General features: G+C 39.3%; 1 protein-coding gene across 1 annotated transcript in view; it reads left to right on the forward strand.

Annotated features, from left to right (window-relative positions):
- uif (sushi, von Willebrand factor type A, EGF and pentraxin domain-containing protein uif) overlaps nt 1-21,978 on the forward strand; it is a 135,636-nt gene that overhangs the window by 110,680 nt on the left and 2,978 nt on the right. Inside the window, exons 45-56 of the mRNA XM_070523659.1 lie at nt 676-920; nt 1,877-1,972; nt 2,377-2,589; nt 8,229-8,344; nt 8,730-8,884; nt 9,530-9,720; nt 10,014-10,187; nt 10,742-10,903; nt 11,169-11,327; nt 12,498-12,797; nt 14,874-15,075; nt 18,592-18,797. Of these exons, the coding sequence (XP_070379760.1) occupies nt 676-920; nt 1,877-1,972; nt 2,377-2,589; nt 8,229-8,344; nt 8,730-8,884; nt 9,530-9,720; nt 10,014-10,187; nt 10,742-10,903; nt 11,169-11,327; nt 12,498-12,797; nt 14,874-15,075; nt 18,592-18,797 (2,219 nt within the window). The remainder of the gene's footprint in view (nt 1-675; nt 921-1,876; nt 1,973-2,376; nt 2,590-8,228; nt 8,345-8,729; nt 8,885-9,529; nt 9,721-10,013; nt 10,188-10,741; nt 10,904-11,168; nt 11,328-12,497; nt 12,798-14,873; nt 15,076-18,591; nt 18,798-21,978) is intronic.

Genomic DNA, 21,978 nt, shown 5'->3' on the forward strand with positions numbered 1-21,978 from the left:
TTTCATGGGTCACCATCATGTCTGCTGGCTGTGGCACTTCCTGTTTCCTTTTTCTCTCCTTTTAGTACAGTGAATGTCATGCATGTATAAAGAAAAAAAAAGTTATAGCACCCACAGTAAACATTATTGTGAATTGCAAGAAGACTAACATCTAGAGTGCAGCTGTATGTTATGTTCACTTTCTCTGAAACAACAGTCTAGCTGACAAGTATACGCATAAAGTTCTCGTTATGAACAAATGTAGGTGTCGCACATAGCTGTACTAAAGTACAGCTATGCTACTTGCTCGTTCTTGTTATATTTGCTTTTTTCGTACATTGAATCATCATGTAAGCCGAATGCGCTTAGGAGCAAGAGCCCCTGTCAGGCCATATGGCCTTTAGCTCCTGTTTCCTCTTTCTGTAAAGAAGAAAGAAATACACTTCAAACTTCAAACTAAATGCTAGTGCCAGTCTTGCCTTGGTACCATACTCTACATCATCTTGCTTTTGGCTTTGGTTTACAGGGTTTAAATTAGAACAACTGGAAATCCGAGTGAGGAAAATGACAACCTGCCAATTGTCCGTGTTGTGACGTGTTTCTTATAGGATGCTTGTAATCTTATGGGACAGTAATGCATATGCATATATTTAAAAAAAAAGGTGTGCTCAATCATTCTTTCTTCATGTTGCACAGGGTGGATGGTACAGTAGAGAGGCAGGGTCCAGGAAAGTGTGGGCAGCGAGTGTGTGGTGTGGGCTTCACTGGCGATGAGTGTCGTGTCCGGCACCAAGACAAGACACCACCAAAAACAATCTACTGCCCTCCAGACATGTGGGTGGTCACGCCTAACAGTTCTGTGGTGCTCCAGTGGGAAGAGCCCCAGTTCTCTGATGACTATGGTTCTATACGCATACATGAGCGTAATGGCGTTAGGACAGGTATGTATTCTGAACTTCATTCATACATTAAAATTTGTGCTTCACTCTATGCAGTTTTTAGTGTGCATTGTTTGCTTTCATTTGGTCCCCTAGGTGGTGCAGCAGTCAGCAGTTGGAAGCTTGCACTGTTATTCTTACTCTGATTCCATTTAACAATCTTAATATAGTAGCCTCCCCTTAAGACAAACATGATATACCTTTTGAATATGTCTTATCTGAAGTTCAAGTTAACAGAAGTGGATTTGCACTGAAACTTATCCATAATGAAGTTGGACCTCTAGCTTTGCTATCAAAATAACCTGCTTTACTGATAGAAATAAAACTCATTGCAGTCATTTTTTTATTAGATTTTAGTGACTTGCAGAAGTAAGCCTCAGTAGAAAATTGGTTTCTACCTTTTCTAAATTGCACTATTGGGGTGTTCTCAAAACAAAAGCTTTAACTCGACAGCACTAGCTTGACAACAAGAACACAGACCAGTGCTCCAAAAAATAACATCTGTGTATCAGTGCATCAAAAACACAAAAAACTTATGTATTAAAATACAATACACATCAGTCTCTTAAAATAGTTGACAAATCTTATGATCATGAAACACAGTTTCACATGCGGTGTAGCTCATGGCTTCAATTCTGCCCGCATTTAATAGAATAAATGCAACTGTTACAAAAATGCAGTGCTGTTAAGATTTTCATAATTTCAAGTCTCACGGCTTTCTTAAATGCTTAATGGTAAAAATCCTACTTCTGACACATGCCATAATGCCTTGCTTTTTTTGACACAATAAATTTTATCCACACCGATGTAACATTTCTCAGAAAGAGCATTTCTATGTAATTGTGCATTTAGACAAATAACTTCCTTAGTGTGGCATTGAATATACATTTAAAGTGAAGAGAACAGATTGAAGATATAGAACGCACTGTTTCTTATAACAAGCCCCTTTTTCCTTCCAGGTCAAGCATTTATGAAAGGAACCTATGACTTGTCATATGTGGCTTTGGATGAGGCTGGGAATGCTGCCCAATGTGACTTCAGGATACATGTGCTCAGTAAGGCTGTCCAAACATTTCGTTTTACTTGGCTAGGCTCTTCTGAACCACAGCATTTTTTACAGTACTACCAGGTGTTAAAATGCATAAATAGGATACAGTAACACCATATGACCTTAAACCATAAGAAAATAGAGAATATAGCTCAAAATATCCAAGTAGTGAAATTAATGTTATATTAATAAAGGACCATAAACAGCATGACTACAGTCTCTTAATTGTGCTGCAATAACAGCATACATGATATTGAGAACAGCTCAAAGTATATGATAAATCAAGCTGCCCAACATAAATTTCTACAGGCTCACCCAGTTATCCACTCTTCAATATGCTTGACTTGGTGTGCGCAACAGCTGTCATAGTGAGAAAAATAAATAAATAAAAAACTGAAATACTTCTTGTAGGTGAATTCTGCCCCTTGCCTGCACCCCCACTTGGTGGCCAACGCCACTGCTCTGACTGGGGCCCTGGAAGTCGTTTCAAAATGTGCACCATCAGTTGTGAGGATGGCCAAGAGTTCTCCCAACGCATCCCAGAGTTCTATGTCTGCGGTGCAGAAGGATTTTGGCGCCCTTCAGACAACCCCAGAGACCAGCTCGTCTTCCCTGCCTGCTCACGTGAGATCTTCTTTAAATGCCCTATAAACTCTTAAAGCCACCTGATAAAAAAGTTATTGTACATTAAGAGTAGGTGAGTGTCAGGATTCTTTCTGAGACTTTGCTGAAAAGGCAGGATGGATGTCAGTGCACACATTTGTCATCATAGGTCTTCAATGATGACAGTGGTGTAACAATGACTGTATCATGAAACAGATGTTGTTCTTATAGCGCTAAGATGTCAGTTTAAAAGCAAAGGTGACCAGGATACTCAGTTAAAGCTACTTGAAAGGAAGTTTGAACAAGTTGCTTCAGTGAATGACCAGTACTGGCAGGCTGCACGACTCTGTGGGTTGTTACTTTCACAGCTACAGGTCTCAAGACACACCTTTACAACACTCCAAAGCTGATAAATTATACTTCAAGGCCATTGACCAATGAAAATTAATAGGATTCAATGGTGTACTTAATTTAGTTTTGCCTCTACTTCTATTATTTAAATGACCTTTCAAAATGACTAACTCATCATCATCATCATCAGACTGTTTTATGTCCACTGCAGGACGAAGGCCTCTCCCTGCGATCTCCAATTACCCCTGTCCCGTGCCAACCGATTCCAACTAGCGCCCGCGAATTTCCTAATTTCATCGTTCCACCTAGTCTTCTGCTGTCCTCGACTGTGTTTCCCTTCTCTTGGGACCCATTCTGTAACCCTAATGGTTCAACAGTTATCTAACCGGCGAATTACGTGACCTGCCCAGCTCCATTTTTTTCTCTTGATGTCAATCAGAATATCGTCTATACCCGTTTGCTCTCTGCTCCAAACCGCTCTCTTTCTGTCTCTTAACGTTATGCCTAGCAATATCCGTTCCATCGCTCTTTGCGCGGTCCTTAACTTGTTCTCAAGCTTCTTTGTCAGTCTCCAAGACTCTTTCCCATATGTCAGCACTGGTAAAATGCACTGATTGTACATCTTCCTTTTCAGTGATAATGGTAAGCTTCCAGTGAGGCGCTGACAATGTCTGCCGTATGCAATCCAACCCATTTTTATTCTTCTATGTATTTCCTTCTCATGGTCAGGGTTCCCTGTGATTAGTTGACCTAGGTAAACATACTCCTTCACAGACTCTAGAGGCTGACTAGCTATCCTGAACTCTTGTTCCCTTGCCCAGGTGTTCATCATTATCTTTGTCTTCTGAATATTAATCTTCAACTCCACTCTTACACTCTCTCTGTTTAGGTCCTAACTGCTACTCATTTACTCTTGAACATCACAGAAATTAAGCACATTATCTTTCCCAGTTATGCAGATTGTTAACAAGCCAAACAAAATTGAAAAATAGAAAGAAACCTAATAGCCTTTCAAATTTGAACATTTCAATTAATATCAAAATCCAAATCATTGGGTGTACCGCTGTTAATAACAGCTGTTGAAAAACATACAATTTCAGCTATATCTTTAATACAAATAGCATTCTTTGCCTACTTCAGCTGTCTTGTGCATATCTCAAATATCAATCAATCAATCAATCTTTCTATAGATTGATCCATCCATTTACACACACACACAAACACTCTCTCTCTCTTATGCTGACCCAGTGGCCCAAGCTGTCTACTTGCATGGGCCATTAGGTATGTGCTCCAGGTTGTGACGCCATCATGGTCATTCCATTGTTATTCCGGCTTTGTTATCTTCCTCTCACCATGTCGTAATTGTCACGCCTTCTAGCTGCCTCCAGTGGCCTAAGTTGCCTAATAGCTTGGGCGACAAGGTATGCGTTCGTGGTCATAAAGCCATCGTGGTTTTTGCATCATCGTCATTTCATCCTTGTCATTGGGCCCTTGTCATGCCATCGTCTTCCCCCGTCATATTATCATTGTCATCACTCCAGTAACATCACCTCAATGTTGTCATACCATCATCATCAACACCGCCTTCATCGCTCTATCGACGTCAGTCTTTCTTTGTCATTCTATTATAATCATACTGTTGTCATTCAATCGTGATTGTGCCGCTGCTGTCATGCCGTCATTGTCAGACAGTCACTATCATGCATCCATTGTCAGACTGCATTGGTCATGTCGTCATGAATCATGCCATTGTCATCACGCCAATGTCATCATACAGGCTTCATGATAAAGTAATTGTTACACCACTGTCATCATACAGTTGTCGTCGCCCCATTGCCCTCTTGCTATTGTCATGCAATCATCATTGTCATAAAGTCGTTGTCATGCACTTGTTGTCATGCTGTCATGGTGCAGACGCGGTCATTACATCATCTGACTCTCATTGTTCAGTAATCGTGGGACATCGTCGTCACATAGAAGTTGTCATGCCATCATCATCACGCTTCCGTTTCACCATCGTCATCCTGTCGTCGCCATACTACCTTTGTCGATCCATTGACATCATTCCATGTTTGTCATCCTATCGTAATCATGCTGTCATCATTCAATTGTGATTATGTCCCCATCGTTGTCATTGCTTTGTCGTAAGACAGACACTATCATGCATGCATTGTCGTACCGTCAACGTCGAGCCGCCGTGGTCGGGTCAGCATTGTCCCAGCTTCTTAATCCGGTTGTCATCATTGTCCTCATGTCGTCATTACGCTGTTGTCGTTATACCACCTTCATAATTTATGAATCAACATCTCATTGTCATCATGCTATTGCTGTTATACCACCTTTGTTGTCACTTTGATATCATTCTTTCTTTGTCATTGCATCGCCACTGCATTGGTGTAGTACAGTCATTGCCATGCCGCCATGCTCATGGTTGACTTTGGCAAGCAATTGCCATAGCAAAGTGGGACAATATCGATGTTTGTGGCATACAGCTGAAGCAACAAAAGTCTCAGAAATACCACTGAATGTGTTAAATAAACGTCACTTTAGAAATATGGTCTGTCACTATATTGCTCAAATGCTATTTGCATTACTGTTGACAGTCAATGGGAGATGAGTTCTGCCGTGACCTTTCTATTGCGCACTTGCATCTACATTACTGCCATTTACATTGTACATTGTGTCTGCAACTAATATGGGAAGTTTGTAATAGAAGCAGAACAAAATTAAGTTACTCATTCTCCTCAGAACATGTTAATTTATGAGCACTACATCATGTTTTAAGTAAAATTGCATATTGACTAACACCTTGTATAAACAAAGTAATTTGAAATGCCATTCCTAGCATTTAGATACATTCATGAAGGATTGTTACAACCATAAAAACTGCAACAAACCATGCCTTAGGGACAAGCATTTCACAAAAGTATTATGAGGCCCCTGTTGTTTTTCATTGTTAAAATGCCACTCTCATTTTCTGAATTAAATAACCTAATTGGACAATATTAAAAAATTGAAGTTTTTAGTTTTTTTTTTCTTGGGTACCTGTTGACTGATTAGTGATGGTATGAGGCCTCAGTTTCTTGAAAGCACAAAAATTAATTAGCTCATACAGTATTTTAAGGTGACCACTTTGAAATTTTGTTGTAGCATGGCTTCAGGTTTGAAGCAGGCCTCCATGTAACACCACAAAAATCAAAGGTAGTGATCATGTGGTATCACAAACTGCTAATGTGGGCATCAGATACAGTGGTCACAGGTTATAATGACTACTAAAAGCTGAGCACTTGATGGGATAATAGTTGAAGGAGTGAGAGGGTCGCTTTGTGTTCCTAAAAAATAAGGTCCCTTACCAGAGAAGTGACAGCAAAATACCAGGCATATCCCATGGTGAGTCAGTTAAGAAGGAAAGAATGGCCGATGTGGCACTACGTGCCTAGCTTTGCATAATACAGTCATGATGTGGCTTGTGACCACTGCACCAGGTCAAATGACATGTCATAAGTTTGTTTGTGATACCGCATGATTACCACCTCATACTTCAGTTGTGCCACAAGGAGGCCTTCTTCAAACCTGAAGCGATGCTGTACTTGTATTGAATGGGTCACATTAAATGGCATAAATAATCATTTGCTCCATACTTGAGAAATTCAGGCCTCATACTGTGATTATGGAGTCAACAGCACTTAATAAAGCAAAAAATTAAGAGAGAGCAAAAGAAAAAAGAAAAGTGTCAGTAGTCCTTTAACATCCACTAATTTTAAGAAAGCGTAAAAAGAAATGCACAGTTAGCAAGATTTCACACCTCAGTCTTCATTTTCCAGTTAGAACACGATTCTCCCCGATTTCTGCATAGCTGAATGATACAAGTGAAAGAGCTGTGTATATTGAATACTTCTGTCCAAAGGTGCATGGTTTTGTATCCAATTTTCATGATCCAGTTATAATGGCTGCATTGCTTTTGCTTTTGCACCGTAGTACTGTGTGACTTTAGGAGCCTAGTCAGGGAAGTCTTCAGCATCATAGCATCTAGTCCTGCATTGCCAGAAAAAAATTAATAAATAAGATAAAATAAAATAAAGAAAAAAAAACGTAAAAAAAGGAACATCAATACGTGATATGCAAAATTCTGCAAACACATTTCTCCACATATCTTGTTTGACCACACATGATAGTGGACGTCACCCTGGAAGTGGAAATATAGCAAGAGTGCACAACCTGGAGCTGCTATCCTTGCCACTACTTCTTCCTTATTACATTCGCGCTGTTTGCAAGCCTACCCTCAGCGCAATAATGCTGTGAGCAGGAGGGTGGTTATCTTTTATAGGGCAACCTAATACAGTTAAAACTTGATCAAACAAAACCCGATTTTACGAAGTTCTCGATCTAATAAAGAAATTTCCATTCCCTGGCAGGTACCCATAGGGTTCAATCTTATCATTAACCCGAAATAATGAAAGAAATGTGGTCAAACTCGATTTAACAAAGTTTTTCCTGAAATAAATGAGTAAAGAAAGCGGTGATTTCTTTCAAATTTTGACAAAGACGGGTTCTTCTTCGAGTGTGCGCTCTAAAGCTATCGCATTAAAACATCTAGGCACCGTGGTCACACATCCCTAGCTTTATTTTTACGAGGCTGTACGCCGCACACATGCACAGAACAGCTGACTCAACACTGCCTCAGTAGGGGTGGCGGTGACTGCTTTCGTTATTTCATGGTATATGCGACAGATGGCTGGATTAGCAGAAAATACAATGCCGCAGTAGCTTTTGTGTGTCGCTACATTACAATTTTACATTTAGAAGGAGCGAAAAATTCCTTTCTCGACTTTTATGAACTTCCCAGTTTAATAAAATAATTCAAGCATGGTCATCACTTGGTTAAATTGAGTTTCAACTGTAGTGTTGTTCCAGAGTTTTGCATATGCCCTATACAAGAAGTAATGTGATAACACAGCTCACTACCACTTCAAAGACACAAGTGAACAGCACAGAGGGGCTGTAACACTTATAACTTTCATCACTATTTAGAACGCCAGTGCCTCAGCAGAAAGAACATCCACATGCATTACAAAATAATTTATTACTACAACTAGCATGCATGGTTACATAAAGCTAAACTTTAACTAATGGTGCCAATTGTTACAGGAAATGTTTAATGGTAGTATCATTTTGGAAAACAACCTGTCATCCATACAGACATAGAATATTTATAATGTTTGAAGAGCCTATTTTTTTCTTTTGTTTGTTTGTGGTGTGCCCAAAGTGAAGGTAGCCCTAAGAAATAATGTTTGTTTCTTTGGTTACAGCAAAGCGGCCAGCTCAACGTATCTTCCGTCTGGCTATGAACTTCCCATCATCGGTGGTGTGCTCGGATTCTGGGAAGAAAATCTTGCACTCACGTATTCTTGAAAGCATCCTTCAGGTATGATACAAACCACACTGCAGTGTAAATTAAATTAATTAAATTATAGAGTTTTATGTGCCAAAACCATTATGATTATGAGGCAAGCTGTAGTGGGGATTCCGGATTAATTTTTTACGACCTTGGAATCTTTAATGCGCAGCTAAATCTAAGCACACGGGTGTTTTTGAATTTCGTCCCCATCAAAATGTGACTGCCGTGGCCGGGATTCGATCCCATGACCTTGTGCTTAGCAGCGCAACACCAAAGCCACTAAGCAACCACGGCGGGTATTGCAGTGTAAAGGCAATAAGCTTTGTCAGAGAAACAGAACTGGCAACACTAAGCAAAAGTTTCGCACTATAATTTTATTGTGATATAACCCATGATGTGTTTACACTTACAGGTGAACCGTAACTGGAGGATATGTGTTGACCCTTCCCCAGGCTCCTGCAATGGCATTCGTGTAAATGTCAATTGTAATAAGCACGCTCGACTAGTTCGACGTCAATTGGATGACAGCGATGTGTACTCTGTCGATGTTTCCTTCCCTGCTCACAAGTAAGCAGCCATTTATATCTCAACACAAATGGTATTCAATTAACCTTCTTTAAAACATATAAACATTTAAAACCTTAACATTCTTCAGTGTAGTTAAACATATTGCTCATTGAGGTAGAAAAAAGAAAACACTGAAAAATCTTGATGCTCTTACTGTAGCGTGACCGTATTTTATGCGGTGAAGGAATGGCCACATCATCATAACTACTTCAATGAATCATCAATTGTTATGCAAACCTTTAAAAGAATATATTGGAACATTTATCAGTACAGATGTTATTTAAATAGGATTTCATCAGCAAAAAGGGAAAAAAAGAAAGTGAAAACATAAAATCAAATTACAAGCTAGACTGTAAGTATATCATTGTTCATTAAAACAGCTTTGGCTCAGAATTGTGGCTTTATGGCATGTAGTGTTTTTTTGTGTGTGCGTGTGTGTGTGCACGTGTATGTTAATTTTCATGCAATACTTAATCTCAGGGCAGAATTGTGGTCCTACATGATGTAAAAGCTTAACAGGATTTATGAACGCCTGCTGTGACTTTGAACAAGTCACCACTGCACATGCAAATACAGCACGAAAAGAATAAGCACAAACGAAGACTTTACACTGAAGAAAGTGATTTGCCGTGCTCTTTTCAACAGTGACCCTGTTGTCAACGTGAACACGCAAGAGAAGTCAACTGTCAAGAAGATTGTTGAAAATGCTGTTCTGCAAAAGAATGCCTTCGATGTGCGAGACACGTTGCCAAATGTAACACCTGACCTGACCTCCCTTAGCATGGTGACAGACTACGCATGCCCAGCAGGAGAAGTTGTGGTTGCTCCATTCTGTGGTAAGCTTCAATGGTCAGCAAATGCTTTGACTAAATAATAACCCATAAGTTGTGCCCATCTGTATGTCAAAAAGGCTAATGAGTAGGCTCTGTCCCGTGTATCTATCACACCAAGTCGTTTTACGAATTCAGAGCTCAGCAAATAATGACCATGGAAAGGAGTGACTATTCCTGTGTCATGGTTGTTCCCCTCATTTTTAGGGTCAGACCCAGCACACAAATACTTTGGGCTTGAGATAACACTGCAGCTTATAAACTGCTTGGTTATTTAAATTTTTTTTTTATCGTTACAGTAAAGTGCTCCCTTGGCACATATTACAACAATGCCACACAGTCCTGCCGGTCCTGCCCAGTGGGATTCTACCAGAATGATGTGGGACAGCTGGCCTGCAAGCCATGTCCCGTCATTGCAGGAAAACAGGGTGTCACTTCAGGTCCTGGAGCTCGGTCTGCTGGACAGTGCAAAGGCATGCTCCACAAGTTCTTTATTCATCTCAGATTTTTTATAGCATTAAAATATGCTTCAGAATTTCATATGTAACATAGGTTAAAGGAAAGTTGACACGAAATTTTTTTGCAGATTTCATAATAACTGCAACATTTTTAGCATGTTACTAGAGTGTAAACATGCTGCCTATGCATAAAAAGAAAGGAAAAGTGCACTTAGCGTTTTAACAAAAAGATCCATGCAAATTAGTTTTTGTCATATTTTAGGGGTTAGAAAAGTTTGTTTCAAACTGTTTCAAGAAAAACAATTATCATAATAATATTTGGCAGAGTCAAAGACAAGTCTCTTAAAAAAAATTTTGGCTCTAGGATCAGGCTTTTCTTGTTTGCCCAATGCTACACATTGGTGTGAATACTGTTTCGCAGTCTTTCATATTAGAGTGGAACCTTCTTCAGTTCATGATGAATTTTTGCAACATTTCTCAATCAATGTGACAATATTCCTCGGAAGACTTGTGCTAGCAATAGCAGCAGTGAGTTCACACCAGCACTGTTGTGAATGTGCTTTCTGCAGAGCGCTGCTCAACCGGCAAATACTTTGACGAATCTCTGGGACTGTGCCGCTCGTGTGGATATGGCATGTACCAGCCACGTGAAGGTGCCTTCTCCTGCATGTCCTGTGGGCCAGGCCTTACCACACGAACTAATGAGGCTGTATCTGTGCAAGAGTGCCGAGGTATGTAAAACCCAGATCAGCTAATATGGCAGGGAGGTCGACTGAGCTATTCTGTGAAAATGCACTAATAGACAAACAAAGTGCTAAATAAGGACAAGCAACACTATAGACTGATATTAATGCAATGTTTTGTACTAGCCTCTCTGTTGAACCTTGATTATTATTGTTATTATTGTTTACATTATATTCTTCTATTATGCAGGCAATTCCAAATGTGTAATTCACACCATTGATGACCTCTTGTATTGTGGTTTCTTTTGGGCAGAGGAGTGTGCAGCAGGACTGCAGCTTAGCCTGACAGGGCAATGCGATCCATGCCCAAAGGGCTCTTACAGGACACGAGGTATGGCTTCCTGCAACCCATGTCCTCCAGGCACAACTACACCTAACTTTGGATCAACGAGCATAGACCAGTGCTCACTTGGTAAGAGCTACTATGAGCTGCCTCTTATGTTCAAGTTAATAAAAACACACAATTGCTACCTGAACAAATCTAGTGGTTTTGTTAGGCAGTAAAATATATAAATTACATATAAATACAAGTATATACTACAAATATATATAAACACAAAAGTCAGCCTAGCACACATGCCTGTGCATGTGTGCTGTGTGCTTCTGTGTACAGATGTCCATGTTAGCCACTTCAGAAATGATGTAGCAGAGAGCATCTATCAAATCATTTTAAAAGCAGCTGAATGGATGGTGATAAGAGTTGGGGAGAGGAAAGGCTAATTAATGAATGACTGAAAGAGACTAACAGTCATTAAATACAAAATAGGCAAAAGATAATTTATAATTTAAGCAATATGTCCAAGGTTCAGAAGTTCAAGATGGTAACAAAATGAAAGAAAGCAGAAGATATGTGTTGCTCTAGAGTGCTGGATGCTGACCACTGTGTGATGGACATGGTATGCTCACCCAAAACCACCATGTCACTATTTGTTTAGGCAATGTTTCATAAAGAACATAAGAGTAAGGTGTGATATATTTCTGAGGCTATTTTATTTACATCTGACTCCTTCCATAGATGAATGAAAGATTCAGAGAATGATCTTTATTTTCAGTTTATTTCAATATATATGACATGCTGTTACTGCCTGCATACAATGACCTTCAGACCTTCAGCTACAAACAAAAGCTTGACCACCAACTGTGTCGATGGCAATGAAATCAGCCTAGTGGCATGCAATCATTTCAATTGTTGGGGTCCTGACACATTTTAAGCTTGTGTTTCGGTCAAATCTTATACATTTTCTAAATGCCCTAACTTCTTTTGCTACGAAATTTGTGCGTTGAGAAGTAAGGGCTCTTACAAATGGCAGTTATTATACTTAACAGGTAATTCCCTATAGAGCTTATGCCTTTTCTCCAGTCACTAGTTTTCAGTACACACATTTAAACCAGCACCAAAGTACTACAGTGTCAACTTGTGGCTTTCATGTCGACAAAGTCATAAATGTTAGCAGCTGGGAAATACTGAGAAACCATGCTGCAAGAGTCTGCAGTCCTTGAACCTCTTGTTTGTTTGCATGAAACAGTATCTGGGCCTTCCTGGATGTGCACCTAATAGTGCCCATGCGCTCTCTCCACACAGAGGTGTGCCATGTAGGCCACTACCTCAATAGCAGCACTGAGGAATGCATGCCCTGCCCACGGGGCACATATCAAGATGAGGAACAGCGTGACCTTGAGTGCAAGTCCTGTCCATCTGACACTACAACCGATGACGTAGGATCTACAAGCCGCAGTCACTGCTCTGACCCCTGTTTGGTGAATGGCGAGAAGCGAGCTTGTCAGGAGCATGCCTTCTGTGTCTTCCTTGAGGAGCGGCAGGACCATGACTGCCAGTGCATGCCTCGTTTCAGACTCAACAATGACAGTGGAGAATGTGTTGGTAAGCCCAGCTAATTCTCCAAACAGTACTGCTGAAAAGCGGCGAGCAGCTCTGTAGGCCTGGGAAACATTTTCATGAGATAGATCCTTATAGGAACACCAAAGAGTCGCACTAATTCAGTTTAGACTGGTTAAGTATTCTTTCGAGGTTCCCTTTCCATTAATTTGAGTGAAAATGTTAATTATTACTCAAGAAATACAAAGGCCTAACTTCCCTTTACTGAATTTCATGCTGAAATACAAAGGCCTAACTTCCCTTTCCTGAATTTCATGCTGAAATCCGAGTCTCGGATTTCAATGTATTTTCTCATATTTGGGCTGTTTTAATGCAGGAAAATTCCTCAAAACTTTCTAGGTTGAGTCTTTGACTTCTTTAGAATACAATGTAGCTCTTATTTACCAATCAAGAGATACCCAGATGCGTGCAGACACTCACAATCCATGACGACACGGCAAGCTGGTGTAGGAACTTCAGGGCAGTGTCGCCATCCGTCTTCGCTTTTTTCATCTTTTCTAGCTTAGAAAGCCTTCCCTCATAATAAGAGTGCCCGGTTTGCTATTCCAGAAGTGTAATTTATTAATATAGCTCTTTTGTGCCACTGCAGTGATGAAATTTGTTCGACTAGTTTCTGCCCAGATAAAAATAACTGACAGGTTAAAATTAATCATTGTCTAATTCCCAGATGGTAACAGCCTGGTGTTGTACTTGTATCTGGTTTATGATAGCTTTAACTTATAACAGAAATCGCAGTATCACAATAATCCATATAGACAAGTTGAACATTCACACCTGAAAATGTTATGACTTATCCGCTAAGCACCTTGTAGCTTCAGATATAGCTTTTCTTTCTTTTTCTGCAATTGCTGTCATGGTTGATTATTGCAGAGAAAAATTACCAAATAATTAAGCCTGATGCATATTCTAAATATATAAATTAAAATATTTTTTATCAGCAATGAAATGTCTACAGTCATTCCTCATTAAATGAAACAGGTTATAACAAAGGAATGATTATAACAAAGTAATCGTAACTCCCCTTGAAGATTCCATAGAAACTCATGAATTTAAAAGCTCATTTTAAGAAAGCAAAATTTTCATTAAATGACTATCATGAACTGTTATTCAGTTCAGAATAAAAATTTAGTGATCATTTTGTACCACATTTATCAGCATTTCTTAAACGTGCTCACGGCACAATGCCCATCAATGGGTGCCAGAGTAAGTCGCTTTCATGGGACGACAAGCATTGTATGAAACTGAAGCCTTATGCATGAAGCACTGTATGACAAGCATTGTCAGAAACTTGCAGTGCTCTGCCGACATGCTCATGAAACACTGTAACACCTGTGTTGCCACCACTTGAGCACGGATGAAGATGGCGAAGGCATACTGACAGCTGCACTAGAGAAAGCAGTCACTTGCTGACAAAGGCGCAGCAGAAGAGCACTGTGTGTGTTGGATGTATCTAGTGTGTCTGCATGTGTGTATGTGTGGTTGCGAGTGTGCCTATTTGCGCTCTTTTAATTATCTAAAATGTGTTACCAACTAGCCCAACAACAAGTTCTTTTAGCAAAAAACAATCTTTCATGGTCCTTTGGCAGCGCACAGCAGACTTTAGCATCGGCTTACCCAGTGGTTGCTAATAGCACGTCTGCCTTTCCTGGTGACCAATGTCGGCCATGAGGGCAAACAATTGTTATGATGAAGTAAGCATGGCTCCCCCTTTCAACTTCGTTACACATAGTGAGGTTTTACTTTTATCATTAACGTAACATAAACAATGATCACAAAAATTGTTTTATGGCAAGTGCATTGTTTCAGTCAAATAGAAAAAAGGTGGCCTCCACCCTAGACAAGACTAAATTGCAAACAAAGCCATGCATCAATATGGAATCAATGCTGTTATGGCCCGTATTTCACTGTTCTACCCTTCATTGCAGAAAACTAAAAATGCTTATTGAAATTTATGACATTGATCAACCACAGAGATGCCTCACAAACCATGCATACATGCATGTTCTTAACATGAAACCACACTGAACTAACTGCCAGATATGCCCAAAAATTATTTTCCAGATGTGTGCGAAGACTACTGCGAAAATGGAGGTCGATGTGAGATCAGTCAGGAAACAAGTGAACCAAGATGTGCCTGTCAAGGCAACTTTTATGGTGACCGCTGTGAGAAGAAGTCAGAATTTGTCTACATTGTTGGAGGCATTGCTGGAGCAGTCATCTTTGTTATTCTCATCATACTTTTGATTTGGATGATTTGTGTCAGGTAAGTGATTGAAACAATTTATTCAACCTGTGCCATTCACCATCTTATGTTTAAGAAATGTATGCCTTATTATGCACAAGATGTCCCAGCAAATGTGGCACACGCTTTATTTTAAAAGGTTATGATAGGTAGAAAGATAATAAGGCTATTGCAGTATTTTTACACTCCTATTGTACAATTTTATCATAACTAATTAGTTAATTAGCCAAGTTTAATTAGATGACTTCTCGAATATCGGCGTTTGGCCTAAGTTAAGTATTGTGAGTAACTTGGATTCAACCATCAGATTCAATTGTTTGTAACACACTGCCTTTTGTGCATTTTTTTTTAATGTTGAACAGAAAGCAGGCAAAATAAAATAATTTATCCTGCAGCTCCAATTGTCACCAGTGCACTGCCCTCAGGCATGCTTCACATGAACAAACCCAATTCTTCATCTAACCTGGCAGCTCCATCAGGCAACAAGTTACTGATTATGCTAGTGCCTATAGCTTCCCTGGCAGCCTCGGCTCCACCGCACGATGATGAAAGTCGCTAAACTGTGTGGACTGCTTCATGGTGCCATAAGCAACACATGAGAGATTAGCTATCATGAGCTGTCCCCAAATGCAAACGACTGGGGCCCTGCCGATTCAGCGTGACCACTGCACCAGGCAGTGTAATGGATTCATTTCTTTGCACTGCTCTTGAGAACATTACTGTCATGCAGCGCAATACACTGGGCAAATGTTTAATTTTGAAAATTTCTACCTAGTGCAGTGGGGAAAAAAAAAACCTATGTGAAAGGTAGCATGGTGCTAATTGAATTTCATATTTTGGTTCAGTGATGATACCAAAGTTCTTCAGAAAGTCCAGGCCGAGAAGTCCACCATATCTTAAATGTTGGCTCGTTAACATTTACTGCTGAACTAATCGATTAGAATAGAAGAAACACTTCAAGTCGTGCAAGTGGACTGTGAATGAACAATGAGGCTATCCTGCTAGAGATAGTCAAACTTTTTTTTTAAATGCTTGAACTATGTTAGCTGGGATTTGTGTATATGCATGAATAATACCTACACAATTACTCTTATGCATCGAGTTGAAACCTAAGTACACGATAACTCCCAAAGCAGACATAAATTGTACACTTGTGGCATCCTCTTGGCAAAATTACAAAATTTCAGCCCACAATGCTAGGGTAATGTATGCAGGACACTTTATTATTGTAGCACATAAGCCACATAAAGATCACAAGTAAGCCATTTAGAAGCAGGACAGCAAATTATTTGCATAGAATTCTAAAGGAAATAATTGCTACAGTGTCAGTAAATAAATCAGATAAACTAGGTGCGTCAGCAAACCATCAGTGTATCTTTTCAAGAAAGAGCTTGATTTTTTGGTGTAGATAGGGGCTTGGCAAGGGAGTGTTCCATGGTCATGCAGTTATGATAGGGCTTGGCCATGTGACATGGTTCAAAGAGGCAGCGTTGTGTGGTTTCAATAAACCAGTTGTTAGTCTGCGCTTGTCCTGTCTTCTTCTACCTCAGTGTCTCGTCCCTAGTGCAGTTTAAGTTCACAAAAATATGTCTTACTAACTAGCCTCCCTACACATTCTCCTTGAACTAGGAGCGTTTGAACAGCAAAATGTTCTAATCAAATCTAATATATATATAAAAAAAGCCGGCTTCAAATAGTGAATATTATCCCACATTTAAAAAATGAGACATAACACTTTAGTGATGCAAGGTCCACCAATAATAGAAAAAAAAAATCGTTCATATATATCAAGGTAACAAATATGCAGGCAGCTTAATGAAGAAGCATCCTTGATTATATGAACATACATTATCATGAAAAGTAGTTATGTAAATCCCATTTTAGCTCAGGAACTGGTGCCACTGCTCTAAAACAATGACTTCTGCACCATCAAAGCAGAAGCTGCAGGAAAATTGAAGTATTTCCAGTTAACTTGAATAAAAAAACTGACATTGTAAATGGCCTTGCAGAGTTATTTCTTCCTGTAGACTTTAGTTACCATTGTCATAACGTACACTCAACCAGAAACACATTAAAATTTAGAATATCAAATTTTAAAATCGAAGACAAATCAAATCAAATATACGATTCAGTTTGCATTTGAATTTTCAATTATTTGCACCTCCTTAAATAAAAAACATTGAAAGTTAAATTCATCTTGTTTAGGTTAAAATGATGTACTTGGCACACTTATTCTTTCATGGCTCATTATATGTATCGTAGCATATGTGTTCTAACCTTCTGCACCTCTTCCTTCAGGCAAAGTAGAACCTACAAGAGAGTATGAGTGGAAGCAAAACTTCAAGAAGTACAGCATATATTTTAGATGCCATTTGTTTTGTTTATCTTTTGACTTAAGTGCTGTTATACCTTTGTTGTTAATTCTGTTTAAGAGCAGGCAATTCTCAAGGCTTGAAAATTCCACTATCCACCTGGCTTTAGTGCTTCTCTTGTGTCTTTTCCACTTGTCTGTCTTGTGCCAAGTTGAATCAACTAGCCCAGCAACGCATATAATCAAAATACCAAGGCTTGCTGAAGCAATCAAAACTGCAGTGAAGGATAGTGCATGTCTAAAGTTAACAGAATAACCACACATATAAACATCATCTATGGTACACCATTATTACACAACAGTATCGCCAACAATGCCTGTAGTTCCATAATTACGACCTATTCCAAGAGGCACAAACGTCGTGAAATGTGGCATGCCAGCAGCTGAATACCTGACTAACATCTCTTCAGTGATGGCTATCGGCATGCCTAAATGCTGGCAGCGCTTATTTACAGCAGTGCTGAATACAAGAATTTTGTCTCAGTGTATTGGTTACACAGTATTGTGTCAAAAAGTATGTTCACATCCAACTTAACATCACATGGTAAGAAACGTGCACAATTTGACAAAAACCGAATAAAGCACAGCATCAGACAAGATCCATCATCATGGTATAGACCTTTTTCATAATTTACAAGTACGCTTCTTTGCACAGCACATTCGCCCAACTAATGGCAACACCAGTCATCATTCAAATGAAGTGCTAGCTTTACGTGCTGTCCTTTGCACATGGTTTTATAACAAGAGCCAAGTCTACACTTTCTATGTTGTAATACAAGCAAATTATGCTTGTACACACTGTTTGGAAAAATAACTAGTTCTCCATTAGTTGGGCAAACTGTCTCACAGAAAAGCTAGCTTTACAATTATAGATAGGGTCTATTGTGTGCAAAGCTAGACAAAGGAAGTGAAAGGGCATACAAAAGTGCAAGTTACAACCTCTTCACAGCAGCTAACATCAAGTAATTAGGCACACTGAAAACAGTGTTTCCTTCTGTTCTCACAGATATTAATAGCAATATGAAATAAAAATAAAGTGATAAAAATATGCTTTAGTATCACCTAGCTACTGCACTTACAGGACTGATTGCTAAAGCATTGTTGACTCTGCCTTTTGATGAGCAAATGAAGAGTGCATAACTTGTGTGATATTTTTTCATGCATAGAACATCTTGGAAAAATAAGCCAAAGAAGCTGCCCCAGCCCCCACCCATGGACATCAGTGGCTCACAGTCCAACTTCTATTATGGTGCACCTGCACCTTATGCAGAGAGCATCGCTCCTTCACACCACAGTACTTACGCCCACTATTATGATGATGACGACGATGGCTGGGAAATGCCAAACTTCTACAACGAAACTTACATGAAAGGTATGCAGCTTGAGGCTTCGTTTATCACAAAATAAATGCCTCTCTGGGCAATGTGTCTTAATTTATAAAATATTACACCTATCCTAAAAGCCTTGTGCTACTTTTTCAAGATTAATTTCAATAACACTGGTGCAGCATCTTTTGTGCCAAAAGGAAACAATATGGAAAAATAATATTATTAATGGTGATGCACATCCTACCTCAGTGTAGTTCATGGTAGCCTTTTCAAATGTCAATATTATGGACCTGAGTGGCATTTAAGCTTCTTTCACAGAATTATGTACAGCAATGAGAATGAACCAGGGTAAATAATAATTCATCTGTTATGACCAAGCTCAGACAGATGCAGGCAGGCAAGGTTTTTACTTTAGGGACAAACTAAATCACCAAAACAATTTTTTTTGCTAAGCTTCTATAGTATTAGAATTTAATATACTAATTTACAGCTTCATGCATATTTATTTCAGCTAAACGTGTTGTACTATGTATAATAGTCACCAGGTGCCTTGAGAGTTCTGCAGCAACTTCGCAGATAATTTGCATGCCAAACATGCCCTTCAACTAAGAAGCACTTTACCTGTTTGAAAATCCAACACAGTTTGCTTAATTTAAGGAGGTCCTGAACCAATCAGACCATAAAAATATGTTTTATAGTGGTGGGTACATTTAGCTAGGCGTATGGCCAGGCAAACATCCCCAGTATCCTATAAGTGTGGTTGCTCTTATAATATTCTCTTGCAAGAGTTTTTTAAATGAGCAAAGCACTATTAGTGAAGTTGTGAAGCACTTGAGTGGAGCAGCACATACACCGCTGCCATTCACCTTACTTATCACTCTTAATGTACTTCCACCCAATGAGGCTTAGTGAAGCCCGCAGGAGAGATGTAAACCTCTGCGATTGCTATGGTAGCAAACAGCAGCATTTTCCCGCCTTATTTTTTTCTTCTATTGTCACATGCTAAGCTTCCCTTTCACTTCAAGGTTTATACGAAATACTAGAAGTAGAATTTTCCACACTAATAAGTTGCCCTATGCAAGATGGCCGACCTCTAGGCCAGAGCACCATTGAGCTGAGGGTATACACTTGGCAAACAGCGAGGATGTTGTAACAAAGAGATGGTGGCTAGGACAGCAGCACCAGTTTGTGTGCTGCTGCTTTATTTATACTTCTAAGGCAACGTCTTCCATCTTGTGTACGTCAAACAATATGTGTGGCGAAGTGCACTTGTAAAATGTTGTATATTGGCTCCTGCAATCAGTGTTGTGTTTTCCCACTTTAAACACTTGTTCTGTGCAATAAATGATTACGGGGCACATACAGCCCAGAAGTCAAAGAAGGGCAACTGCACAGGATGCAGAAATGCCTTCTTGATGAAGCAAGCAAAGGAGGTACTGTGGTCTGTCACTAGTATCATCAAGCACAGAAGCAGATGCCATGAGCATCTGCTAGCCACCGACAGCAGAACTTACGTGAAGCCTGAAAAGTTGCGATTGCTTCTGTTTGTCAATATTTTTTTTTCTTATGCTTGGCATTATTTACTATAAGAAAAGTGACAAATGGATACAATTGATTGATAATTACTGAATTCTTATATTGGATTACTAATGAGTGAGCACATGAAATATAGAGAAATCACAGAGCACAGACGATTTCATCTCAACTGGTGAAGGAGAATGATGCTGGCACTGGAAAAAGTATATTTTCTAGTTCCTTTTTTGTTGGCTCACATGAATATTTGGCACACATTATTATGGCCACATGCTCCATACACTGCACTTGCACATTCAAAATGTCCCAGCTTAATTAGGTTCTGCTTGAAAATGCCAAGGTTTCTAGGTTTGTTTGAACTCAAGAGAAGTACCAGATATCCACATGCAGACAGCAAAACAATTCAGAGTCAGTAAGATTGCTGTTATAATAGCAAAAATGATGCAAAAACACTTCAAATGACGAAGTAGTGCCTTATGCGAAAACACTTGAACGAGTGCAGTTTAATTTAGACCACCTGAGTTTTATTATAATGCAATAAGTTTTTGTTACACAGTGCAGTTTAATTTAGACCACCTGAGTTTTATTATAATGCAATAAGTTTTTGTTACATAGGCATCTTGCACTCAGCATAGCATAAATGCATTCAGAAATAAAAAAGACATCAAGTGCTTGTGTGCAGTGAATGGGCCTTCCACATGTCATACCTAAAAGACATTACTGCATTCCACAAGTTTTCAACCAATGAAATATTGTTGCCAATATTTTCAAAAAGTGGGAGCCTTCATATTTTCTAATTTATGTAGATTAGGCAATAACTATGTAACTAATGCACATACTACAGTTATTTGAACATAGGCCAACCATTTTTTTTTTCAACAACTATTGCCCAAAAGTTGAAGGAAGGGGGGCTTAAATCATAATTATGACTTAAAAATGTCAGTGTAAAATCATAATCAAAGAAAGACCACCTGTACTAGTGTCCTAGCACGGATGGTGGAACCAACTCCTCTCCTCACCATTGCTGTGGGTCTTTGTTAGGTGCTTATTAACTTCTAAATTCTAAATGATGAGCTGTAAAGTTCAGAAGAAGGTGCCACTTGTGGCAATGAGCTATTAAGTTCACGCTGTGCGCACTAAAATAACAGCAGCATATCCTCATGTATTTTCATATGGTCTCTTAAGACTATGGGTTGACCTACATTCAAATAATTTTGTTACCTGAACAGTGAGTTCAAACTTGGTGTGTAGACCTAGAATTGTAGCCAACCTAGATCCATAAACATATAGTACATTAAAAATTCCATATGGCATGTAGCACCTCACAGAGATTTGAAGAGAACCTAATTTTTCATGGCCCTTTCCTCCACAGCAGCTTTCTCTGAGCCACAGTCATCATAAGGAATTTAAGGTGTCTGTGATGGACGTGCTTGGTATTAAATAGTTTGCATGCAGCATCTACTACTGGCAACTAGTGACTGCGCCAAATTGTGCATGTACATAGCCACTGATGTTACAGTGTCTGTGATCTCGCCCTCTTCTAGCATTTCAAAGATTTTATTTAGTGAAAGGAAAAGCTACCATGACCCATAGTATCCTTTTTTTTAAGTTATTGCACAGCTTCTTCTCCGGTGCAAAATTAAACTATTATGCATAAAAAAGCACCTCTGTCTTTTACTTACAAACTTGGTT

The sequence above is a fragment of the Dermacentor albipictus genome, chromosome 1 (assembly GCF_038994185.2).
Source record: "Dermacentor albipictus isolate Rhodes 1998 colony chromosome 1, USDA_Dalb.pri_finalv2, whole genome shotgun sequence".
Lineage (NCBI taxonomy): Eukaryota > Metazoa > Arthropoda > Arachnida > Ixodida > Ixodidae > Dermacentor > Dermacentor albipictus.